Genomic DNA, 24,972 nt, shown 5'->3' on the forward strand with positions numbered 1-24,972 from the left:
GTCGTTACGGTTCCGCGAGCAAGAGGCCTGGGAGGAGGGGGTGGTTCTGGACCTACGGTAAGTAACGATAGAAGACGACGGATTTCGTATGGTTGTGGTGCACAGTTTGTTTATCCGTCACTCGCAAAAAATAAGCTTCCAGCAGTAAGAAAAATGCCATTTTTTAAGAAGGATCCCTGCTTCTTCCAGGTGGCCGATGTCATGTGGTTTGTTTAACTTGCTTTTGAGCACAGCCACGTTTCTTCAGGGGTTTGCCTCTTTTTATCAATTGTATAGATTTTGGTGGCTTGTTGGATAAAATTCACACCACACTTTCGAAGTCTCAGATGTTTTCGTTTGTACTAAAATATGAAAAAATATAAATTAAGGTGCAAAATAAAAAAAAAAAAAAAAAAAAAAAAACAGAAATAACCTAACCGATTTTCACTTCGTTTGGACCTTTTCAACCAATCTCTCATCCACTGGTGGTGGTCTCCAGCCATCACTGGTACGTCACAAATCATCTTTTCCTTTCATCAATGGTCACACACATACACAGCCCCGCAGAGTTTCAGTCGCTTTTGCTCTCGTCCAAGATCAAGGGAAAGAAACCGACAAATCTTCTCGCTACTACACACACACACACATAGAAAAAACCCCGAACCAAACGTATGATCACCAGCAGCAAAGCGGTACGAATGAACGGGAACCATCACCAGGCCGGGAAAGCAAACCGGCAAATCGAGAAAATCGGTACACACGGCGGAATTCCGTGTGCCCCGGCCGCTAACGGGATATTTCTAATGTAATGTTAGTCTTCCACCCCCATCAGAGCTCCCGCTCTTAGTGCGGGTAGGTATTGGAGTAGGGGGATTTTTTCCACACTGCTCTCCAATGGAACGGAGAAGCAGCAATGGAAAAAGCACAAACCCGCCGGTGGCTTCATTTCGGCTCTGGAGAGAAATATTTCTGCTTCCCTTCCGATCCCGATTACGTTACGTTCGTTTTAGCTATGCACTACTCGTCCATGTTGTGTGTGTGTTTGTGTGCATTTGCTTGCCTCTCACTTCGCTTTTCCCAGACCATTTGAAGAGCTTTCCTGTAGGGATGGGGTGAAGGGGGATCGATTTGATTGGAAGTGCAATTTCGCACATTGCGTTTTGCAAAAAACCACAGCCCCACACTCACTACACTACTATCAGAGGTTTGCAGGTTGCGTTTGTAGCACAAATTCGCACACCAACGGCACAAATTACTCCAACACATCGCCACTGCAACGCAAACGGGTCTGCAATAAATGCGACCTCGTACTGGGCAAATGCGCCCGGTTCGTCTTGCCACGGAAAACACCTATCGGGACGGAGCGCTTGTGCCGGGCTAATCGAGTAGCTAATGTAGAACGTGCCAATGAAGCGATTCGTGTGTTTGCTCCGTAACTACACGCTATACGGGCCCCTTGCTTCCATTCAAATAATCGTGCGCATAGCTAAAAAATAAAAAAATAACAGTTTTAGAAGCATCAAGCAAAAGACACGAACTTTAAACCAATCATATGGAGCTTGGGGCCCAGATTGGGGCTGCCTACTCCTACGAACACCCAACTCCGATACGCAGGTGCAGAAAATAAAGCCTTGACCTGGTGGTGCGCTGCTGCTGCTGCTGCACACACCAACTGGGTAGCTACTGCCGCGGCGTACAGACAGAGCACGAGGGGACTGCACTATGCTCACCGGAGGCTCACACCCACACAGTCCGATCACAGTGCACCGTTGGCAGCAAAAAGGATGTGAAAAGCAACCTTAAATAGGGCAAAAGGTGAATATCATTATTCCGATGCGGAAAAATTTGAAGTGTTGTGCTTATTCACTCTTTTTGCAACTCTATTTCAATTATTTTTTTAAGACGTCCTTTTTAAACAGCGCATTGACTTCTTCTCTTGCCTATCCTCGTCTTTTTTGTACCATACGTGACCAAATAATCAATCCATGCCATAAGGGGTAGTTGGCGGGGGAATCAAACCACAAGCCAAACTTTACTGGAGTCGACCTAGGCCATTTAGGACACCTGGAGCGCAAATTTTCGCTTTCAAATACACCAAAACAGTGAGATCCACAGCCACGTTTTGCCTTCGATGACATGTGGAGCATACAATTGAACATTATGTATTTGTTCCGCGCAGCAACATATTTTCCTACCCGCTGTTTGAAGGGTTTGCGCGGCGTCCCATGCTGACCAAAGACACACCAAAACACACACACACCTTCGTTTTTTACAAACAAGCCAGAGTTTTATGCTGCCGGCGTCTATGTATACCTTTCGCTTGACCCGTTCCCTTTTTCAATGCATTGTTTACACGGCTTGCATATCCGACCACAGCGAGGGGGTAGTGCCGGCAGAGAGCAACCGGTGGGGGGGAGGTTGGTTTCGTTTGTTTTCGAAAGGTAAACAAAAGTAGGCCTGGCGGCTACAAAAGTTTGATAAATAAACAAACTAATCACCATTAGCGGGGTGGTTCAATTTCCTGCGTGTGTTTTCGTGTGCCCTTTTTGGTTTGGTTTCTAATGCCCACCCCGAGTAGCTAAAAAAAAAGGTGAAACAAAATAATATTGCTTTAAGGTGAAAGACATTGGGGGTTTCATTGTTTTTTTTTTTTTTTTTTGTAAATTCTTACTTACCACGTGCAGGAGACACGCATGCAGCTTGTTTCATCTATGATGCTCTCCCTTTCTTGAACAACAACTGTCAATGGCACTCAATTTGCCCCAAAAACACAACAAAGGATCGTCACGCGCTTGCTTGGATTGGGCTTGCAGGGGGCGATGTTGGCTTCTTTGTTTTTGCCAATTTTCCCCACCCCAAACCATGCTAAGGGCGATATACACCGGAGCAATGACACACCAAATCCTGTTGTCTCATTATGCTCTACACATACACACGCACATGTGCACAGAGGAGCGCAAACACTTTCAACGCTTGTGCGAAATGGCATGAAGCGCATACCCACACACACAGACACAAACGCACTACCACACAAAGTCACCTAATTTTATGCTCTCCATGCTGTGATTTGGTGAAGTACTGGGTTGTGTAAAATCAGCTCCCAAATATCAGCTCACCACCACCGAAAACAAGGTCACTGCACCGTGGGAAGAAGGTGTTGAAAATCATATCGCGCTGGGCGAACATGATGGAATGGGGTGACGGGAGTTTTGCACAGACACACACACACACACGCACGGATGAGAAGAAACTTTCGGAAACGTTGTTTTTTTTACAGCACAAAAGCACCACACACCATCAAGCAGCGGGTAACCTACTTTTGGTAGTGTCGGTTGAATTTTTGGGAACGCAGCTCCTTTCACCTCTGGAGAAGCAGCAGCAGCAGCACCACCACCACAGCGTCACGTTTGCTTCTGCTTTCAATTTGCCACATCGAATGCTTGGCCAGCCTCCACAGAGCGTTTCATGCGTCTGGAAGCATGGATAATGCTGCGCTTGCTGTGTGTGTGAGTGTGGCTGTGTGCACGTCTCTGTGTGTTCGTTTCGGGAGAGGTGAGGATTCTAGAAAGGGCGTCCACCTCTGCGCCGCTTTCCCACGCCGACGAGTCCACCCAAAATTTCCCTAAAATTCCAAAACACACTCCCACATTCTCGAGCAGTGCGTTGTTTCGTGTTTCGACGCGTTGCCACACACACACGGAAGGAGCGGCACAGCTTCCACCAGCAGCAGCGTCAACGTCATCAACGCTTTTTCTCCACTGCCTCCTTTGTTGAGCTTCACACTTTTTCGCGAAATCGTTCTACGCTCTTTTCCAGCGAACGTGGTAGGCAGCGGAAGAGTCCGAAAATCCGAAACGCAAAACTGAACTACCAACTAAAGGGGGGAGGGAGACAAGCTACGCCATAAGCCCTACAACTAAACACATTTCACAAAACTTTCTAATCGCTACATCGGCAACAAACGTACGAGATTCGGCAGTAATTATTCGGCTCACTCGGCAGAACTGGAGTTGAGATTTTTTACGGAGAATGTTGCAACACTCGCGGGTTACAAATTAGCAGGAAACAAACTGGCTTCTGCGACCTGACGTTTCTGCAATTGCTGCGGTTTGACAGCTGTGTGTGGTACGGCAAGCGGGCAAGCAAATGCATCATTTTGGCCAGCGGAGTGGATGGAAAATTCCACTGGCAGATTATTATGGTCACAAAGTTGTCGACTCGCGCCCATAGTTAGCTGCTGGTGAACGGGTTGTGTCATCTAGTGCCCGTGGAGGAAAAGGGCAGCATCGGAGTGAGTATCGGTGCTGAATTTATAGAATTAAATTTCTTCAAAATCAGCTCTTCATAACTCTGCTTCTTTTTATTTATTTTTTTGGAATTATTTGTAACTCTTCTTCCTTCTATTATTGAACAGATAGTGGATTGAAGAGCACAGCGCCACCACCGAGATTGTTTCAGAATTAGCATCAGCTACAGGTACGAGATTCGGATTGCAGCTTCAATCAATCCCTGGACTAAGAAAGATTGCAGAATAGTTTCAGAACCTAATAAGGCTCGGTTTAAGATCCCGGAAGCTTCGCTAACAGAACATTAGTAAGAAGCAATATGGATCTAGAACGAGAATTGGTAGGATTTAAATGATTGTACTCGAGCATGTTCGGAACTAGTTCCAAGACGGAAATAGGCTTGAATTCAGTTCTAAGATCGGAATATATCCGTGATATATTGCTTTCCCTGACACCGATTTTGGCGAAATTAAATTGATGGCTCCGTCCTGAGACGCTGGAGCTGTCCAGAGCTTTCGGAATCGTACCGTCCGGAGCCGTCATATCAGCTAGCTAGTTGTAGTCCGGGCTCCAAACGGGACAGACGATTGCGACGGCTCGGAACAGCTTTGAGCGGAGCCGTTGGTTTGATTTAGCCGGAATCGGAGCTGGAGTAGCAATGCTAGAAAGTGGGCTTTACCCATGAGTGCAATTTCGAGAATCCATCACCAAACTATAATCAGACTGATGACTATCCCAAACGCTACACATTAAGCTGAAACGACTGGACAATCAAGCATCCATAGAAGAAAAAAAACGAAAACTCCATAGCTTCACTGGTTTGCTCAATAGATGGCGTTTTACAACCCATCATTATATAGCTGTCCTTTTCTTACAATGTATGTCGTCTAGCTTCATCTAATCATGGCCTATATACCATTCTTACTTTCCAAGCAAAATACTATAAGAATGATCGTGTGGTCATATACACGGGTCTCAAGTGCCACAAATCCACTAAACGACCACTAAACGGGTTTTAAACGACTCAAGCTCTCAACCTAAACGGCATATAGAAAGACTTCGTTTAGCAGACGGCAAACGACTCATGCATTCTAAAAATAGCAAAAAAAAGCTGGTGGCGCCATCTGTTTATGGGATACCCAACCAGTGGAGCTTCATCGCTTGGAGGAGAGCTTTCTCATTTCCTCTGTACTGTTGTATGGTTTCGCATTGAAGTTATGCATCGCTAGAACTAGAACGGCGATACGATTGTTTAAATACTAAATTCCAATGGAAATCGCCAGCACTGAAAGCAAGTGAGATTTGAGTAATGGTCGTTGGTGTTGATACCCACGTATCTGACCACACGACCATTCGTATAGATTTTTGCTCGGAAAGTTAGAAGGCTATATAGGTCATGATTAGATGAACTTGTCGAAACACATTGCAAGAAAAGTACAGCAATGTAATGATGAGTTGTAATACAGGGTTTCGAAACATATAAGGGAATAGTTCAATCACATAGGGGAATGTTTCAAATCGGTAGGGGAATGTTGCAAGCAAGCTGTGGATGTTTGCAATCACTTAGGGGAGTTTTGCAATCGATTAGGGGAATGTTGCAATCGTACTGTGGAGCTGTCATTAGACTGTGGGTGCCGGTGTAAATAGCTTAACATATTTTCGTCAATCTTACGTACTTATCATGTTTAATTATGGCTCCGCAGCAGGTGGTCGTTTAGTGGAGTTGTGACACTGGGGATAAGTTCCTGTTCAGTTCCAGCTTCAGTTCCAGAGCCGGAGTAAATATAAAATCTGTTCTCGTAGAAAGTTTCAACTACTGGACTAAAGGAAATAGTTCCGGAGCGGGAAAACGTTCGATACCTCGATTCGATTTCTAGTTTGAATTAGGCAAAAATAGGAACTCTTCTTTTCAAAGTGCTCTGGAATTCATGCACTTCTCGGATTCGAGTGCATTTTTAGCTAAAGTAATTAGTTGATTCCACGAAAGTCATCATTAGAAAAAAAAAAAAACAAAAACATTTCGTTTTGAGCAACTCCTCAATTTTCCCCGTTTTATTTTGCTCCCTAACGTCAAACGCGCGTTTGAATGAGCTGGTGAAGCAATATGAAACGTCACCGTGCCCTAACCTTCTCTCGCGCACGTACTGCACCAGCTGCTGCTGCTGCTGTTACTGCTGTTTTTGTGTACCACCGAGAGAGGTTATTTATTTACTCTTTCGTAGCAAAAATTTTCCCTTTTCCGCTACGAAACGGTGGGAAAAAAGCAGTCCCCCATCCGTGTGCGTGTGCGTGTGCGTGCGTTCGTGTGTGCGGTTCGTGTCCAGTTTTCCCCGGGTTTTCCTCCCATTGATTGTTGTCCCCCTATTGGGCCACTGCTTGCAGCAGGATCAAAGTGTAAAATCCGGTGCCGTGCTGGTTGTTGGTGGTATACGCAGTACGCATTAGAAGCAGTACAGAAGGGTCCCCAGGTAGGCAGGCAGGCAGTGGTGGTGAGGGTGCAGCCAACATGTCCGATACACCGATTATTGATCTCGGCAACGATTCCGAGTCGGAGGATGTGATTATGATCGAGGATCAGCCGGAAACGAGCGCACCGAAGGAGGCGGGCACACCGTCAACGATGGACACCAGCGAGACGGTGGAGGTCGCCTCCGAGCAGGATTCGGATGAGGTCGAATTCGTGCCGGTCGATGTTAACATGTGAGTAGCCTCTCTTTCTCTTTCTCTGATCGATCGTCTGATGCGTTTGTGCGTCAATGGTGTAGCAAAATGGCACATTTGTATGGTTAGGTTTTTGGTTAATTTCCTCCTCTACGGTAGGGAGAGATGACGTTCTTGTCGGCCCGTGCAGTGAGAGAAATTTTCCCACGACCAACAGCCAACAGGGGAGGTTATGTTGGTTCCGTAGTAACAAAAAGTATCTGAAACGGCCCTGACCCTGTTTTCGGTATCCGTCTGCGTCTAACTATTGCGAAAAGCAAGAGCAAAATCAATACTTGCGATACACATCCCTCTAACGGTCTGAAGCTGAACGGGTGATTTATTTTTGTGTTACACCCGCACGACACTGCAAACGGTTCGATTTGCCCGCCAGCCCGAACAATCCCCACCAACCTACGACGGCGACGACGACGCACCCATCCTTTGTTTAATGTTCTACGACAACAACAGCGGTCCCAGTGGTTTGGCATCTGTTTCGAGGGCACAACAATTACGCATCTGAGGTAGACACAATTAACGCAGGAAGGTATCATCCGCACACTTCCCATTGTTGCACAAACTGGGACACGGTGGTGTTCCGGGTGGCCCTCCGAATTGGATTTTTGTAACACTATTTGCCTACTATAATTGCAAACAATCAAAACTGTTGCAGTAAGATAATTATTTTGGGGAGAAATAAGATTAAAACCTTACTCCCGCTGCGTCTTATCGCGTGTGAGGTGGGCGCGTTTATCTGTGAAGGCGTTCTGCGGTGCCCACCGTTTCCTGTTGCGGTTTTTGTTGCGAGATTTTTAGATGAAAAATGTACACAAAAACACACAGAGACACGCCAAGAGCTCTCTTAACTTGTAACGATTTTATTTGCTCAAGTAATCGGGTTTCATTTTAACTGCGACTTTCGCGGACACTTTTCGTAGGATTCTTTTTTAAGAAGCGATCCTTAATAAGTTGATGGAAAACTTAACAAAAAAAAAGTTGTGAGACTTTAGGTTTTAAAAGCTAACCTCCCCCCATCATTCGCTCGAAACGGCTCGTTGGGGGGGCACTAATTTATGAATGCACACTGTACAGAGGATTTAAATTGGCAGTTAGAAAACAATATAACGCATCAAAACCGGCATGCCTAGCATGCACCAGAGGGCACCTTATTACACACACACTAACACACCTAAATATGCACCGGAACGTGCAGGATGAGCTGTGCCCGATCATCAAAGCAGGCGCAACAGATCGAACATCGATGCAACGGTTCGTCACCGATGGCTGCGGCTGGTGTTGTTGCTGAGGTAGTAGTAGTGTCGTTATCATCCAGATACAGTTCACCCACATCGTCGTCACCCAGCTCATAGGCATGATCACCCTGCCCTTGGTCATCCTCCTGCTTTACCACATGTTCCTCCTCCACCGTTTCCATCATCTGCAATCCTTCTGCGTACGATTCCGGACCGTACTTATGCGTCTGTCGCGCTGCGGTGGACATCACACTGCTACGGCGACTTCCCTCACCGCTGCTGCTGCTGCTGTCCGATTCGTCCGGAAGGCCATCGTTGAGCAGCATCGCTGCCAAGCGTTCGGAACTGTCCGGTCGGTCCAGCGCCTCAGTCACTCCGGTCGTGGCGCCATCCAGCAAGGAGCGTTTGTCGACCGCTTCTGTCTTTACCACCGCGGGGGACGATGAGCCACCGGACCCGTCAGCCGTTGCCTCGTGCACCGGTTCACCGGCGTCATACGCTTCCTTGAGAAAGTTCACCTCACGCTCGAGCTGGCGGCGCGTAAGCCGCTGACTGCGCAACACTGCCGGCGGTTCTCGGGCCGCCCGCTTTTCCACTGGCTTTGGTGGCTGCCTGCTGCTGGAGGAACCGGCACCACTGGCAGCGGAGGAAGCGGCAGATTTATTCTTCACCTTCGCCGCAGCCTTTGCTTTCGGTGCGGCCGTTCGCTTACGCTGGCTGGTTGGCTTTTTAGCGGCAGCAGCACTTTGTTGTTGCTTCTTACTGGCAGCACTGGTGGAGGGAACGGTCGTGACACGTTTGGTCACGGCCGGCGAACCGGCACCCTTGACGGGCGAGCGGAGTATTTCCTCCAGATCGTTCAGCGTGTCGCTGTTGAACCGCTCGGTGTACTTGCTCTTGTGCGAAATCTCCATCAGCAGCTGCTGGCTGAGCAGATCGTCCTCCGAGGCGCTGAACGAGGCGGTACTGCGGCGCGCCCGCTGCTCCGGCTCGTCCATCGGGTCGTCCGTGTTGCCATCGTCCAGCAGCGGGAAGCCGACGGACGAGATCCGGTGCGGCGGGATCTCGGGCAGTAGTGAAGCGTTACGTTTGCGCCCGCGGAACAACGCTTCCATCGCGATGGCAGGATCATCCTCGTCGGGTTCCAGCTTCATCGGCGGCGGTGGCGCTGCCGCCGGGCGTTGCTCTTTGGCGGCTGACCGTTTCCGGGAGGATGGCGTTTTGCGGGACGACGCTGGGGCTGCTTTTGTGGTTGATTTTTGGGTGTAAATCATGCGCGAACTTCCCGGTGGCTGCTGCTGCTGCTGCTTCGCTTTGGGCAACTCCCCGAACATGTGCTGGGGAGGAGATTCGGGCAGATGGTTGTTGTTGTGCGCGTGGGACGGCTCTTCCTGCTGTCCGTGCAGCAGCACAACATTGCTCAGCAGATTGATCCCATTGACGTCCAGCATACCTTGCGAGGATGCCTTGGGGGCATGCGTGGCGCTCCCTCCTCCCATGTCGTCATACTCAAGGTACATTTCGCGCGTGCTTGCTTTGCGCGTCCCGTCCGGATGGTAGCGAACGAACGAGGAGCCGGTTGGTTTACTATCGCCGCGCGCTCGTTCCACCACCGTGCGATCCGTTGTGCGCGCTGTCGTACCGTCCTCGAATTGATTCCCACTACCCCCACTCCCATCGTCATCGTCCTCCTCCTCTTCCTCTCCTCCTCCTCCTCATTGTCCATCTGGCGCTTGGATTTCTGCTTCCGCCGGCCGCTCTGCAGCCGCTCGAGCTCGTGCGGTTTCAGCTTTCGGCGCCGCTTGTACTTGCGCGGGAAGGTGGGCGGTTTGCGCTTCATCGCCGTGTTCGTGTCACTGTGCTCGATCAGATGCTGCACCAGATCGGCGGTCGTGCCGAACGGTGAGCTGCAAACCGTGCAGTAGTACGGCTGATCCGGCGAGCCGCGCTTCGCGTCCGCCTGCGAATGATGCGCCCGGATGTGTTCGCGCAGCACCACGCGCTGATTGAACGCTTTCGGGCAGACGGGGCACGCGTACGGTTTCTCGCCCGTGTGGATGCGCTCGTGCTTGCGCAGCGTGCCCCCATCGGCGAACGCTTTCCAGCAGAACCGGCACGCGTACGGCCGCTCCCCCGTGTGGATGCGCATGTGGATCTGCTGCGACGAGCGCGAACCGAACGTTTTGCCACACTCGTGGCACGGATACTCGTTCGATTTCGTGTGCGAATGGCGATGGTTCATCAGGGTCCGGCCGTCCGGGAACTCTTCCTTGCACACCTCACACCGGACCGCCTTGTTGCGGTGCGAGTCCATGTGCCGCTTCAGCCGCGTCATGTGGTGGAACGTTTTGCCACACTTCGAGCAGGAGTGGGCCCGCTCGCGCGAATGGTCCCACGCGTGCTTCATCAGCGTGGTTTGGCTTTTGCAGCGCTTGCCGCAGATCGCGCACGATGTTGCGGTCAGCTCGTCCCGGTGCCGGTCCTGCACGTGCTGCTTGATGTTGGCCTCGTCCGGGAACTTCTCCCCGCACAGCTGACACTCGAGCGGTTCGTACTGGGCGGCGCCACCACCGTGCACCTCACTGTGTTCGAGCAAATCCATCGCGCTGTCGAACGACTCCCCACAATCGCGACACGTCAGCGCGGACTGGTCGGGTTCGTTCGAACGCTGCGGCGGCGGCGCCTGCTGCTCGTAATGTTCGATCGTGTACTCGAGATTTTCGTACTCTTCGCCATCCTCTTCCTCGTCCTCCTCGATCGCTTCCTGGTCGGTGGCTTCCGCTTCACGGTCACTTTCCAGCTCCACTTTGCTGGAGGTTTGCAGCAGTTCCTGCTTCACCAACACACTACGGTTAGAGCTCGATTGCTGATGCTGCTCGAATGTGCCGTGCGCGTGGTGCGTATGGTTCAGTAGATGGTCCAGCTCGAAGAAAACTGCACTGCAGCTATCACAATTGTACTGCTTGGTGGTGGTGGCTACCACTGGCAGCTCTATCGCTCCGTGCGCATTGCCGTACGGCTCATGGTCGGCCACCCAAGCTTCCTGCGCCGGGTGCGCTCGCTGCACGTGGTCCCGCAGCAGCGACTGCTCCCAAAAATGCGCATTACACAGTGCGCAATCGTAGCGCGTGCTGCCGGCATGGGTGCGGGCGTGCGAAAGGAGCGCTTTCTCTCGCGCGAACGATGCGCCACACTGCTGACAGACGAACGGTTTGCGCCAGTCCGCTGCGACCGTCCTCGTGGGAGGTGGCGATGATATGGCGTTACCACCTTCCCCATGATCCGGGGGTTCTTTTTTAATCTGCCGACTGCCGACTTTCGCGGCAAACACGGGCTTTGTCCGTGCCGTTCGCGTATCCTGGGTGGATTGGGATTGCTTTTTCCGCGGCGTACGTTTGCCGGTGGTGCCGCTGGTGACGGAAAGTGTTGCCGGGCCGGTCGGATCCATTTTGCCGAGCGCGTACTTTTGCTCCAGCACGGGAGGAACGCTCTCGAGGTAAGGCGGCTGCTCCATCGGTATGTCATGCGCGTACGAGGAAGAGCCGATCGTCGACGAGGAAGAAGCACCGTAATGCGTGGTGGAAATCAGCTGCATCGGTGGTTGCGAGTTGTAGCTCACCATCGAGTTCTGGATGTACATGTCTTCGTCGTCGCTCGAGTGCCGCAACCGATGCTTCATGCTATGGCCGCCGGCGCCGGAGGAAGTGTGCCCCAGATCGGGCAGATCATCTGAAAGCAAAAGAAGGGAAACAACAGAACAATGAGCTCACGGAAAATGCAAAAAAAAACGATGAAAAATAACATACATTCCGCTTCCTGGTCACTGCGCAGCGCCAGCTCGTCCTGCTCCGCCACGGAGTACGCGTGCTGCTTCAGATGGTTGATCAGATCCGCCCGGTGGCTGTACTGTGCCCCGCACAGGTTGCAACAGTGTGGCCGATCGTTCGAGTGCGCCATCAGATGGTTCTGCAGGCTGCTCTTCTTGCGAAACCGCCGGCTGCAGAAATCGCACGGATACGGCCGCGACAGCGTGTACTGGTCCTGGTCGAGCGGGACGGAAATGTCGTCCTCCTCCTGCACCACGACCGCACTCACACCGAGCTGGTCGACCGTCACCTGCACGCACTCTTCGCCCTGCGGCTGCACCCAATCGTCCGTAATCACTTCCTCTGTCACCTCGCACTCTTCCGCGTACTGTTGTGCCTCGGCGGAGGTGGCGGGCTCTTGTACTTGGTGCTGTGTTTGATCGATCGCCGCCTCCGCCGGCACTACGTAATCGTGCAGCGCGAGCTGGCTTTCGTCCACAATCGCGAGCTGGCCGACGTCATCGGCATCGACCACCGACAGCGCTTCGGAAGCGGTCATGTAGATCAAGTTTTCCGGCGGTATTTGATCGATGTTCTGTATCGACCGTTCGTCCACCAGGTACTCCCGACCGTCCGGCGTTTGCAGCAGGATGGATTCGTTCAGCAGTGCCGCATGGGTGGTGGTGGTGGTGGTTGTCACCGGTCGGCGTACCTGTGGTGGCGGCTGCATTTGCCGCTGCTCGTTCGTCACTGTTAGATACGAACCGGCTCCTCCGATGGACGTGCCGAAAAGCAGCGTCCCATCGCTGGTGGCCGTCATCGACGCTTGCTGCTGGTTGGGGATGTTGATGATTTTCATGGTAGGCCGTGCATTGGACACGTACTTCACAGAGGAAATGCTTCCGGCGGTGAGTTTGCTCGTGCTGCTGCCGGCACTGCTGTTCATTCGCGGCTGGTGTCCGCCGGTAGTAGTTGCCACTTGCCAAAGCGGAGGCAATGGGTTGTTGTGGTTCATGGCTGGCACGCTACGCCACGGTTACCCCACTGTAGAAGAAGGGACACACGATTAGTACAACCGAAAATTTGCTCTCGAAATATGAGACACGGCACAAGAACGACAACAACGAAGATGAAAGTATTTGCCATTTGCTTTACCGCTTGCCATCGCGCATCGAGAAATGACAGCTCTTTTTAGCTTCGGCACTTGTGCACACATACACATACCCACAGCCACACACACGCGTGCTTCGTGGGAGATAAAACAGAGTACGCCGGTACGCTTGTCTGCCACCAGAGGGCGCGAGCGCTGTCAAGTAGATGTCGGTGGTTGAACGAATGGGTGCTCGCCTCGGTACACACACGGAGGAGGCTGAGGGCACAGCCAACCAACGGAGGCCGATTTGTTTGGTAGCACAAACTTAGGTTATGGCTAGCAAAATTGAGGTTATTCAATAATTGTCCGACATCAAAACAAAACTCCTGCGGGGGTGCAAACAGCTGATTTGCGTACACAGCGAGTCGGTTGTGAGGGGAGAGGTGCGACTGGGGGTGATGGAATGTGGTTGGTTCGAGGTTCGCATCGGCCCACCACCTAATGGGCGATGAATTTAACACGTTCAATGCGCCATTTTAGAAAATAATCGCCTTTACATTCGTTCCACCGTTCGATTCGCTCGTATTCAGCCGTGGGCCGGGTGCGTTTGGTTACTATAAATATCTGGATTTTGTTTTGCTAATCGTACTCGACCGGCTACACAAAGATGCTTACATGCAAAGGGGTATTGCCGCAGCCTCGAGCAATGGTCACAAATTTCACTTCACTTTTATTCCTCCTTTTGGGCATCCATCGTATCAAGGCCCCTCGCCATACACACACGGGTCTTCTGGCTAGCGGCGACTGGAGAATCAAAATGAGGTGCTGTGGGCTACTCTTCGGACACACTTCTTTGTTTACATTCCCCCCGCACGCTTTAGTTATTCGTTACACCGTTCAGTGTATAAAAGTAAGAAAATAAACTGTGTTAACTAATTGAAAACAATTGCAAAGATTGGTAGAGAAAAATTGGGCAGGATTTTTTTGTTACCCTTCGGTTTGACAGCTCGCAAGCGGGCCGGATTGGGAGTTGAAGGTTGGAGCGGAGCTAAAGTTCCGATCCCGTGCACCATCACTATGAACCCGTGAGCAGTATGGCGAAGAGGTTGGGTCGTTCATGGTTTCTTCAAAAATAAAATTTTGTTGAGCGGTTTATTTTATTATTTTATTATCGAACTAAATTTGCAAATTTGCACTAAATATAGTACAATTTCGAGTGACCGGGGGTGGATTAAGAGGTGGATGGCTTAAACGTGCTGATAAATTTGACAGCTGTTAAGTTGTGGTGAACATTTGCAACGATTTTCAGGTGGACCTTTCAAAGTGGACTCAAAAAAAGTGGACCTTGCTATTGCTTTTCAAACTTCATATTTGTTGAAGAAGAATGATTACAACTAAAGTCAATTAGTTACAAAATATTCTACTGATAACGCATCGATTGGTTAAACTTATCTGAACAGGTGTCCCCAGAGATACGACTGTATTTGGGACCGAAAAAATGTCCTAAAGCAAGGCGTTAGTTGAAATAGTCGTATGTCGAATATCTGTGAATATAAAGTTTATAACCGAAATTGAAGAGTAGGAATCTATGAAATCTTATATTTCCGTTTACACGATATAGATATTCAAGATCAGGGAGTTGTAGAATCTGAGGAAATATGTTTGTAATGGTTATCTGCACAGAAATTCAAACAAATAGATCAATTTCGTCTCAATGACATCTTTTAACTGTCAAAATCTAAATCGTCGTATCTACGAATCGTCGTAACTCCTGGACGCCTGTATTATCCGTGGAAATCGATACTCTACTGTAATCAGAAGATCAGATCAGATACTGACAAAGAAATTCTGATTGTCCAGAAATTGGTGAACCTTTTTTTTTAATTCGTGTTTGTTTGCCCTAAACTATACCACATCACATTTTCAAGAGATGCATTTGTATCGCTTTGTGTCACTGTAAACGATTGAATATCGTGTTCTTTAACTGTCCTGAAATGTCAATAACTCGAATATATTTTTTTACCTAAAAAGGTTGTTTGAAATGGATAAGTTGGATTTAATTCAGTTCTTTGATTTACAACATCGTTTGCTAAACACGATTTCTACAGAATATTTACATATGAGATTTTAAAAATTTACACAAAATGTTTTTTTTAATAATTGCATTTTTACATCTTACAATTAATAGAGCAAATCGTTTCAATTTGATAAATGAATTGTTAATTTTAGCGCGTCCTGCGCTTCTCCAATGTCGAGAACAGACCGTATTCAGGTTAATATCAAGAATTTTCGAAGAGATAATATTTTTCAAGTAGTTCTTAAGAAGTTTTTTTGTGAAAATTTATTGCATTTTAATCGCCTGACGGCATTTGACATATTTCGAGAACCACCCGTACTCCTAGTACCCACTTCACCATTCAACTGTGCGCACAACTGTCAGCGAGTGCTCGTGCTGCGCCCACGTTAAGTAGCCTTCATCCAGTAACGCCCTGCACCGACCTGGCTTTCGCTCACTTTGTGCCCTTGGTGCGAGCTCGTGGGGGTGAGAGATTGGTTGCTATTTGGAAACAATTTCCTTTCTTGCAGAAACGGAACAGGGAAGAAAAGTTGTTTTCGTTGGCAAACAATTTCCACCGGCCAGGACGGACACGGTGCACAGTGCGTGCGAGCCCATTTCGCAAGTGAATACCAGCAAAGCTAACGCTACAACATCGTGCTGCTGAGTGCTTCACAATGGAGGAAGTGGTGGCAATCGAAAGGTGTGTGTGTGTGTTATTACGTCGAATAAAATATTGTCCAAAGTGCATTTTTTTCAGTTTCAGTCGTCGTGCACAGTAGTAAGGGTGTTTTAATTATAGCACCTTTTTTAATGGACGGGGCAGTAAAGGGGCAGTGTCGCGAATATCATTCGATTACGATTGCCCCCTCCTCCCTTCTAGTCAAATTTGCGTCACCCATCACCTCCTTACACATAGGTCGCGGGGGGAGTAGCGAGCTCCATCGTTTCCTCTAACCTACCCCGTAACCCTTACAGCCTACCTCACCCCATTGTATATTTCGCCGTTCACGGTGAATATTTATAACTGAGCTTCTGAATTCGATTGCACAGTCGCTCAAGCAAAGCAAAAGAAAAAAAAAAAGAAAAAAATGCTACGTTTCGTTTACCCCCCCCCCCCCCCCCCCCGCCCCCACCAGGTGTGACCTTTTCCGAAAGGTGTAGAACGAACCGTACTAATAGAGTTACATTTTGTTTTCTCGATTTTGCTTCCCCCATTTTCCAACAGGCTGGCAGAGGAGAAGAAAAACTCCGGAAACGATGAGTACAAGCTGAAACGGTACGAGGCGGCACTGCATCTCTACTCGGAAGCGATTCACCTGAGCCCGGGTACGGCCGCCTACTATGGCAACCGTTCCGCCTGCTACATGATGCTCGGCGACTATCGGTCCGCCCTGAACGATGTGAAGACGGCCATCACGATCGACGAGAAGTACGAGAAGGGATACGTCCGTATGGCCAAATGTTCCCTAATGCTCGGTAAGTAGGGCTGCGATGCCCTTGAATGGGTGAAAATCATGTGCTGTCTTCAATCGTTGAACCATTTCCCCTTCCCTTCCAGGCGATGTCATCGGTACGGAGCAAGCGATTCGCAAGTTTCTCACGCTGGACCCCTCGAACACGGCACTGCGGGAGGAGATTGCCAGCCTGAAGCAGCTGCGCGACCTGAACGAGAAAGCGGCTGCCTGCTACGATAAGAAGGACTATCGCACCTGTCTGTATCACTGCGATAACGCAATCAAGATTGCACCGGGCAGTATACAGAACAAGCTGCTGAAGGCGGAGTGTCTCGCGATGCTGGAACGCTTCGAGGAGGCGTGCAACATTGCGATCTCGATCATGCAGACGCACAGCACGAACGCGGACGCGATCTACGTGCGCGGGCTGACGCTGTACTACAGCGACAACCTGGAGAAGGGGCTGCTACACTTCGAGCGTGCGCTGATGCTCGACCCGGACCACAAGAAGGCGAAGGCGATGAGGCAGAAAGCGAAGCAGCTGAAGGAAAAGAAGGAATCGGGCAACGAGCTGTGGAAGTCGGGCAAGTACCGGGACGCGCTGGCAACGTACACGGAGGCGCTCGAGCTCGATCCCCAGAACAAGGACATCAACAGCAAGCTGTACTACAACCGGGCGCTGGTGAACTCGAAGCTCGGCAACCTGCGCGAAGCGATTGCGGACTGTTCCAGTGCGCTGGCGCTGAACGAGAAGTACATGAAGGCGCTGCTGCAGCGTGCCAAGCTGTACTACAACATGGAAAACTACGAGGAAGCGGTGAAGGATTACGAAAAGGCGCTCAAGTCGGACCGTTCGCCGGAGGTGAAGAATTTGCTGCGCGACGCCAAGTTCCAGCTGAAGAAGTCGAAGCGCAAGGACTACTACAAAATACTGGGCGTCACGAAGCAGGCGTCCGAGGATGAGATTAAGAAGGCGTACCGCAAGCGGGCGCTCGTGCACCATCCCGACCGGCACGCGAACGCGACGGACGAGGAGAAGAAGGAGCAGGAGCGCAAGTTTAAGGAGCTGGGCGAAGCGTACACGATACTGTCGGATCCGGTGAAGAAATCGCGCTACGACAGTGGCCAGGATCTGGAGGAGATGAACCACAGCGGTAAACGAAGCAGATATGCGTAAACCAACTAGGGACGGCGAAGCTTAATTTGAACTATTTTTCTTTGCACCTTTTCCAGCTGACATCGATCCGCAGCAAATCTATCGACAGTTCTTCTTCCCGTCCGACTACGGGTTCGGCGGCTTCCAGGGCGGTGGCGGTGGCAACAGTTCCAACTTTTCGTTCCATTTCGGTTAATTACATACCGTGTGACGCTGCTGCTGCTGCTTGCTAGCTCTCGTGCGCATGATTTATGTGAAAGAAGGTGAGGTGTGTGAGTGCAGCAGATACTTAGATGTTTAAGCGCATATTGTAATCAACCGTGAAGAAACGACACAAGTACTACTACCCCATACTGTCTGTGGTCTGTGCCCCTTCCCCATCTCACCCCGTCCGTATTCCGTTGTAAGGTATGCGGAACGCACAAGGCAGAGAAGGACAAGGACGCGTGCCGCTGTTTGGCGTAGCGTTTGTGTTTTGCGACACTTTTGCTTGCACAGGGGTGTACTCTTTAGAATGGAGGGCAAAAAAGAGAGAAAGAGAAAGAGAGCGAACGGTGGTGAGTGAGCACACTTCCTTCTTCGTTAAGGTAAAAAAACACATAGCAAAACAAAACAAAAAAAAAACAAGGTAGTAAAGTATATGACCGTGGGAGATCCGTATCTAACTCAAACTACTGTAATTAGCTCGTACTCGTCCTCTGCGCAAAGTGCGTGGATGACCTTTTTTTTAAATCACTTTTGTTACTCTGTTTGTGAATTCCTTTGCCCCGATCATCACTTTTGTACTACAGTAATGCAACCAACAATAAGTGAATGTAACAACAGTACCCGTAACACGCTATAAAATCGTTGTAGTTGTTTGCTACCCCTGCATTGCTACGGTTTGTTGCCTCTGAACAAACTTGTAGTGCTGCACTGCTTTCGGTGAATGTAACTATGAACTTAATTTATGAAAACGCAATGAATGAGCGTAAAAAGTGGTGAATTTTCAATTTTTTTTAAATTTTGAGATCAAGTATGAACGTTGTTACATTCTACTCGCTTTCTCTTTAACCCGCTACCCGGTACGTAGTTGGGGTTTTTGAAGGTCCGTTTAGAGAAACTGTGTGAACAATTTTCCACTCTGTTGATATTAGAAATACGGCTAGCCATTTACCACACATTTTTACAATACGCCGTCCCCGATAGTGAGGTCTTACGTGACTGCAGCAGAACTTGCTCCTTTTCTCTTTTTTGGATTCGGATCAATTTACTGAAATGCTTTTTAAACAAAAATTGTGTCCCGAAAAGCAACTACTTCGTTCTAACTAAGTTCGTATAAACAGTAACAATACATAAAACAGAAACAATGATGATACAATGTAATCCGATGTTAGGGGAAGCAACAGAACTAACGCATACACAGAATTACAGGTGAAATTAAACGTTAAAAAGAACACAACATCTAAATCGGTGATTTGTCCCCTCGGAGCGGTATTTGAAAGAAACGAAACGACGCCACTCTGGCGTAAGATGTGTGTATGTGTGTAACGTTATGTGGAAGATTGTATTGCACTTTATTCCCTTGTAGTGTTGCTATCTTTCTCACAGTATTAGTTTGCGTTTCCTTTACATTATAACAAAAGAAAGAGAGATAGAGAGAAATCCGTTCTCATGATAGTAAGATAATCATTTTAAAAGTAAACCCCTGTCCTGTAGCTTTATGTTTGTGCACGCGTGAAAAGATGAAAATATGAATTTGTGAAAATGTGGCTCGCTCCTTTTGTCCCTACAGCTCGAATTCTCCTTTGCATTATACCATCCTACCGCACGCACCACACAGCCAACTTGCATTCGATTGCAAGTGCAATATTGCTTGATTTGATAAGGACGCCATGTGTAAGTGCACAGCTGTATGGTTGTTCTTGCTGCTGTCGTTATTTATGCTCACTAACAGTGTGCTTTATCATGTTATCATTATTGTTGAACGTGTTTAAATTTGTTTTTTTTTTATTCAGTAGGAACGGCCGCTTATTCAGATATTGCTCGTTCTTTTTGAAACTTTAAAATAGGCTAAAATGGCAAACAGTGCCCAAGTTAATTGGAGTTTTAGTGGAGCATTGGCTGGGAGATGGGAGATGGGAGCGGGGGATCGTGTCCTATGCTGGTCCCCTTTCATCATGATATCACTCTATCTAGACACACACATACACACAATAAAATGGCTCAAAAATGGCATCTCGCAGTCGCCATACACATACGCACGCAGGCCTTATGTAAAGGTACAAAAGTTTACGAACACTTTTAACAAAAGTACGCACTCATCAGCAACTGATAAAACGGCGTGAAAAGATTTGATACTGACGTGTACACTGACATAATTTCTAACTGGTATTGCTCACGCTACTACTACTACTACTACTACTGCTACTAATGGCTGCCATAAAAGTGAAGCGCTGTTTCCGTTCGCAGGACGTTAGTACATTGTACGTTTGTTTGTTGCTTCACATAACTATCACTGGGGTTTGTTTTAAATTTCTCTAAGAACACGTTGCTGCTTAAATCCGAGCTGCTACCGTCACTGTCTGTCTACTCAGCTCCTACAGTCAGTAGTGTCGTTCTTTATTGCCTAAGTATATCACGCACTAGTCCACTAGTGAAGGTTTTTGCTAAATAGAGACTACTACAATCATTGTAATACTGGTAATTGCAAATTGCGCGGTGTAGTTGGTTCGATTCGCTCTAAACACACGATGTGCGTACTCACTCTTTACGTCTATGTTAATACTCTCTATGCTACTGCTACTACTATTACTATGCTCTGTGTCTCAACAGTCAACCATGCTTATTGGTAGCAATTTTCTAGCTATTCGTTCTAATAACCGTACGATTCTGTGTATTGTGTCATAGAAAACTGTGTCGTAGTGAATGTTGTAGTGAAAACAAACCTCCTCTCAGGGGAATTGGGGAGTGTTTTGATAAAACGTGTAACTAATGCGGCTTCTTCGCTGGCAGTTTGTGGATTCATCTGCTCCCTCACTTGAACCGCTACTTAGTGGGGTATCTTCAGCTATAACCATTCGTAGCTTTATAATTAATCAAAATTTGAGAAAAAGGGGAAGAATTAAAGGCAATTCTTGAAGGTATACTAAGATACTATCTTACCTGGCACGCTAGACGAAGGACATTAGATAATGGGAATATGAAGAAAATGAGTATAAAAGAACCATCTACAAACAAACAGACCAATGATCCTTACCTTCCGATGGTTGTACTGATTGTAGCGATTATGGGATTTTCTCACAGCCTCAATTACAGCCTCCCTAACCCTACCGGCATCCATATGGTCCTCCCAGGCCACTAGAACACGTCCAAGGCGAACAGAAACATTAGCGACATCATCAAAATCATTTCGTCCCAATTTCAACCACTTACCAGCCATACATTCGGTGAACAGTAGCAACGTTTTCAGTGGTCGTTTGTTGTACTTAGGCGAGATGCCATCGTAGTTGTAGTGGATCAGCAGCCGGTCCGCAAACAACCGTTGATATGTGTCACTGAGCGAGGTATCGTGTGTTTTCAGCCGTCGCAGCAGAGTGATCTGGGAAGGTGAAAGGTTAGCGAGGTCGAAAATAGGAGATTCTGAAGATCTTACATAGCGCTCCCTCGCCGTATCGCACGTTCGAACTAATCGTTCCAGCTGGTCGAGCTGCTCAATCGTTTCGATCGGGAACTTTACGTCGCCGATCATCTCCACCCGTTCCAGTTCGTCACCTGTCGTCGGGGAAGGGTCCAGCAGCTCGGCAGGTAGTAGTATCACTTCCTCCACGTCTTCAGCCTCACTTATGGTAGCTGTTTGAAATAGAACAGATTTCTGAGTAAGTACTAACTTCTTGCGGTTTTTTAAAACATAGAATATCCCATCATACTGTCCGTTTCATCCACGAGAAGTACAACGGGTGCGGGAGATAACCGTCCGGTGCTTTCACTATCGTCCGGATCCGGTGGCTTCTTCCAACGCGGGATCTCCTCATCCTCTGGTTCGTCCAACCCGGACGAGGACGAACCTTGATGGTTCCCGTTACATCCCGTTTCATTCTCCTGCTGCTGATGCTGTTGATGTTGTATTGAGGGACTTTCTGTAACTTCTTCCTCTCCGTTTTGCAACGTTAGCGTCACGATCGAACTGTGATCCTGTTCCGGATCACCTTCGGCAGTACATCGTTCCTGCTCGATAACTGTCCGACTGTCGGAGCTGCTCGATCCACTCGCCTCGGCAATGACCACGGCAGGAACTGAGTAGGGCAAAGGGATAGTAATTTCCTCTTTGGGATACACATCACCACCAACACCACCAGTAACATCCGGCTCGTCTGTTGATGCAGTAGACTCACTATCCAGCTTTTCACAAGGTATTCCACCACTGTCCTCTGTCGTGATTGGTTTTCTGGTAAATAGAAGCCGCTGCTTGTGAAGTCGATTGAATCGGTAGATCTCGTTGCTCCGCAAGCATTTCGTGCGAAATAGCAAGAACTCGTCCAGCTTTAGTGCACAGTCCTCGCAGATGGGGGAAGGGTAGTCGTAGTCTTTGGAGAGCTAACAATAAGGAAAGGGATACTCAAACATCACATAAACACATCAAGTTGTTGCCGTCGTCGCAACGCCTACCATGATTGCGGTACATTCGAAGATCTTCTCCACAAGCGTGTCGGTTGTTTCCTTGCTGTTGTCCGACTGGAAGATCGATTGTACGATTTCCTTATCCGACAGGCACAGGCGACATTTGCGCTCCAGATTCGGGATCAGGTGTTTTCTGCAACAAAAAAAAAGAGATATCATATATGAGTCACTTTGTGGTTTTGGAACAACAATCGAGAAATTCTTACTTGAAGATGCTTCGTAATTTTGCCATCCGGAAGCAGGTGACGACACAAAACACAGCACCACTCGGGGATGGAGGAGTCAAGGTAGAACGGGGGAAAACACTGGTACGTAATCGAAAAAAACTATGTGGCTGATGGTAGGACTCGACAGAACTCAAAGAATCCTGGAGCGAATTCAGATATTTTTGGTTTCTAACAAACACAGCTGAGGAGGGCCTATTTCCTTAACAAACTAAAGCGCTAAAAACGACAAACCAAGCCAGTTTTCCCTAAAGTTTAGTCATCGTTGATCGGTTGGGAGGTTGGTGGAAAATTATGCACACAAAAACACAAAACTCCTCGAGCCTGTGACACCGACACGCAGCGAAGAAAGGTGTTTTTGATGTAAGTGTTCCCTTCTTTTTACCAGTTTCTTTTTTTTTTATTTCGCATGCTCTCTAACATTTGCCATCTCTTTCTGTTTCTTTTCGTACAACACGCACGTTGGAAGGATACGTTCGGCGAAGGACGTTTGACAGCTGGCAGTAGCGCTTGCTTTGTCACTCGCTCGCAGCAATTCGAACGCACATGTTTACTGGAAACTGGAGAGAAGTTGTGAGCGTAAAATGGGGAGCCGTGCTTTGAGAGAGGAACAGTGCGAGAGAATGCTCTGTTCGCGGTTGGAGGGGGAGATATTCACGCACGAGATTCTACAGTGATATACACTAGATTTTGCACAACTAGACGAAATGGCGTGGGAAATTTAGTTTCGTAGGAATTTACAATTCTCAACGACCAATTTTCACCCTTCAAAAAGTACACAACGGGCGCAATGGAGCTGCTGCGGTACGCCGTGTTTCCACCTTGGCCGGCACATTCTGGAACCGTCTCATGTTGAACCGTTCCTTGCTCACCTCCACCAGTGGCGCTTTACGGTTCGCGTAGATCGGAAACTTCTTCTTCGGTGGCGGTTTTTCCGCAAACGTCCGGTTCAGGCGAAACGCTTCCGCCTCCGAGTGCCAAATTCTCGCGTACGACCAGTCGAGCAGACAGTCCATGGTCGGATCACCATGCTGTGTGTGTACGTGTGTTTTTAGAAAGTAAATACACTCCTTTGCTTAAAACCAATTCTTTCCTCAAAAACTTACCTTCTCGAACGATGGCCGGAACGGATGCTTCAGCAAGCTGTCCGGATGGGCGATGAGGTTATCCTTCGGTCGGGCCAGGTACGCCTTGCTCCATTCGTAGCGTATCGGTGCGGGAAAGGACACCGGTTTCGGTGGTTTGCAGCGGGACATTCTGGATGGATTGGTCGATTCGTGCCAGAAGTCCTCTAGGTATGACGGCTGCTTCTGTGGACGCTTCCTCATCGAATGGAGACACCCGACCGAAGAGGTTGCTAAGCAAAAAGCAATGAACAGGTTGCTACGATGCGTGTTGGGAAACGGTGGAGGTCTTTGTACATTCTGTTGGAGTTGAAATTTTCTGATCTTCTGATGAGTCTACGCCATGGACTTAATTCTTCCTCGAAGATGCTTTCAATGCTTAGGTCAATTTCTCAAGAAAATACAGTACATTTGGATATTGTCGTAATTTGGACACGTCTCCTACTCACATCTTCAATAACATGGCAAATTGCTTGCAAAAACTAAATCAAAAGAATCGTAACGTCTGCAGTTCATGCTATCCATAAATCCACAAATATGTCTCTCATTACTTATCTCATATCTCGTATGTATCAACATCAGCCACATCTGTGCATTTGGCAACATTCGACATTTCTCTCTTTCTGATTATGCATCCGTAAGTGCATTCTTAGTCTCTGTGATCGCACTGCTCCCTATAGAGATGATGTACGGCTCCAGGATTGACCTTCAGGCATCAATTACATCACCATCACGTACCACATGGTGACAATCACCCTGACGTGACCACAAACACACCATATACCAGAGTTACCATCGTTCTCCTACGCCGAATTCACTATACCTTCCTCAGCACGGACCAGATATAGGACACACCAGATATTCGTTTCTTCGTTATCCTTTCTCTGCCGAGCGCAAGGACGTCGATGACGGTGTGTTTGTGTGCGCTTGTAGCAAAGCGAACGGCGTGATGATTAAAATCTGTTATCTCATCCTTTTGCTGGGACCATTCCGATGTCTTCCCATTCGCCGGCAATGGTTGGCCAGTAGCGCACGGTACATATATAAGGACGAGCAACGACGACGGGGCGTTTGTCGCCGCCGGTAATAGACCGAACTAATTTGATTCAACCCGGAGCAGCAGGAGCAGGCGGCATCAAGCCAAAAAGCCAAACCACTCGTACGGTGGGTGTGAAGCCT

The 24,972-nt window shown here is 48.5% G+C and overlaps 5 protein-coding genes across 11 annotated transcripts in view; 1 reads left to right on the top strand and 4 right to left on the bottom strand.

Moving 5' to 3' along the window:
- The window catches only part of LOC121598116 (myb-like protein A), a 37,698-nt gene extending 33,646 nt beyond the window's left edge, over positions 1–4,052 (bottom strand). For 2 of the 3 annotated variants that reach the window (XR_006005518.1, XM_041924704.1), the window contains exon 1: positions 3,947–4,052. The gene's annotated coding sequence lies outside the window, so the exon portion shown is untranslated. Of the gene's footprint in view, positions 1–3,296; positions 3,801–3,946 lie in introns of those variants that run through there. The other variant, XM_041924705.1, reaches the window with a different exon arrangement.
- Positions 4,053–6,435: 2,383 nt separating this feature from the next.
- Positions 6,436–19,227, top strand: LOC121595461 (dnaJ homolog subfamily C member 7). 2 transcript variants are annotated; one of them, XM_041919467.1, is made up of 4 exons: positions 6,436–6,965; positions 16,402–16,652; positions 16,735–17,784; positions 17,864–19,227. In XM_041919467.1, exons 1-4 carry the CDS (start codon positions 6,772–6,774, stop codon positions 17,980–17,982), a joined length of 1,614 nt encoding a protein of 537 aa, XP_041775401.1. In that variant the 5' UTR covers positions 6,436–6,771; the 3' UTR covers positions 17,983–19,227. The 2 variants fall into 2 exon arrangements, with proteins under 2 accessions (XP_041775401.1, XP_041775402.1); XM_041919468.1 differs by lacking the exon at positions 6,436–6,965 and adding an exon at positions 15,595–15,876.
- Positions 9,539–14,128, bottom strand: LOC121595460 (zinc finger protein 850). 3 transcript variants are annotated; one of them, XM_041919466.1, is made up of 3 exons: positions 14,109–14,128; positions 12,025–13,068; positions 9,539–11,947 (listed from the first exon to the last, which is right to left on the bottom strand). In XM_041919466.1, the coding sequence occupies exons 2-3, from the start codon at positions 13,037–13,039 to the stop codon at positions 9,639–9,641; spliced, it is 3,324 nt and encodes a 1,107-aa protein (XP_041775400.1). In that variant the 5' UTR covers positions 13,040–13,068; positions 14,109–14,128; the 3' UTR covers positions 9,539–9,638. The 3 variants fall into 3 exon arrangements, with proteins under 3 accessions (XP_041775400.1, XP_041775398.1, XP_041775399.1); XM_041919464.1 differs by lacking the exon at positions 14,109–14,128 and adding an exon at positions 13,793–14,098; XM_041919465.1 differs by lacking the exon at positions 14,109–14,128 and adding an exon at positions 13,180–13,696.
- Positions 19,228–19,869: 642 nt separating the features above from the next.
- LOC121595463 lies at positions 19,870–22,937 on the bottom strand. 2 transcript variants are annotated; one of them, XM_041919470.1, is made up of 9 exons: positions 22,652–22,937; positions 22,434–22,578; positions 22,160–22,361; positions 21,695–22,060; positions 21,421–21,617; positions 21,201–21,366; positions 21,025–21,125; positions 20,931–20,938; positions 19,870–20,851 (listed from the first exon to the last, which is right to left on the bottom strand). In XM_041919470.1, exons 1-9 carry the CDS (start codon positions 22,675–22,677, stop codon positions 20,836–20,838), a joined length of 1,227 nt encoding a protein of 408 aa, XP_041775404.1. In that variant the 5' UTR covers positions 22,678–22,937; the 3' UTR covers positions 19,870–20,835. The 2 variants fall into 2 exon arrangements, with proteins under 2 accessions (XP_041775404.1, XP_041775403.1); XM_041919469.1 differs by having other exon boundaries at positions 21,695–22,361.
- A 128-nt stretch (positions 22,938–23,065) lies between these two features.
- LOC121595464 lies at positions 23,066–24,036 on the bottom strand. The gene is made up of 2 exons (XM_041919471.1): positions 23,776–24,036; positions 23,066–23,700 (listed from the first exon to the last, which is right to left on the bottom strand). Exons 1-2 carry the CDS (start codon positions 23,995–23,997, stop codon positions 23,437–23,439), a joined length of 486 nt encoding a protein of 161 aa, XP_041775405.1. The 5' UTR covers positions 23,998–24,036; the 3' UTR covers positions 23,066–23,436.
- Between the last annotated feature and the right edge of the window lie 936 nt (positions 24,037–24,972).

This window comes from Anopheles merus, chromosome 3R (genome assembly GCF_017562075.2).
Source record: "Anopheles merus strain MAF chromosome 3R, AmerM5.1, whole genome shotgun sequence".
Lineage (NCBI taxonomy): Eukaryota > Metazoa > Arthropoda > Insecta > Diptera > Culicidae > Anopheles > Anopheles merus.

Excerpts from the sequence above, each read along its gene's own strand:
- LOC121595461 (XM_041919467.1), top strand. The coding sequence starts at position 6,772 with ATGTCCGATACACCGATTATTGATCTCGGCAACGATTCCGAGTCGGAG. Across the intron at positions 16,653-16,734 it reads CAAATGTTCCCTAATGCTCG|GCGATGTCATCGGTACGGAG; the intron begins GTAAGTAGGGCT and ends CTTCCCTTCCAG. Across the intron at positions 17,785-17,863 it reads GGAGGAGATGAACCACAGCG|CTGACATCGATCCGCAGCAA; the intron begins GTAAACGAAGCA and ends CACCTTTTCCAG.
- LOC121595460 (XM_041919466.1), bottom strand. The coding sequence starts at position 13,039 with ATGAACCACAACAACCCATTGCCTCCGCTTTGGCAAGTGGCAACTACT. Across the intron at positions 11,948-12,024 it reads CAGTGACCAGGAAGCGGAAT|ATGATCTGCCCGATCTGGGG; the intron begins GTATGTTATTTT and ends TTTTGCTTTCAG.
- LOC121595463 (XM_041919469.1), bottom strand. The coding sequence starts at position 22,677 with ATGGCAAAATTACGAAGCATCTTCAA. Across the intron at positions 22,362-22,433 it reads TCGAATGTACCGCAATCATG|CTCTCCAAAGACTACGACTA; the intron begins GTAGGCGTTGCG and ends CCTTATTGTTAG. Across the intron at positions 21,126-21,200 it reads GTTCACCGAATGTATGGCTG|TGGCCTGGGAGGACCATATG; the intron begins GTAAGTGGTTGA and ends GACGTGTTCTAG.
- LOC121595464 (XM_041919471.1), bottom strand. The coding sequence starts at position 23,997 with ATGAGGAAGCGTCCACAGAAGCAGCCGTCATACCTAGAGGACTTCTGG. Across the intron at positions 23,701-23,775 it reads TCCGGCCATCGTTCGAGAAG|CATGGTGATCCGACCATGGA; the intron begins GTAAGTTTTTGA and ends GTACACACACAG.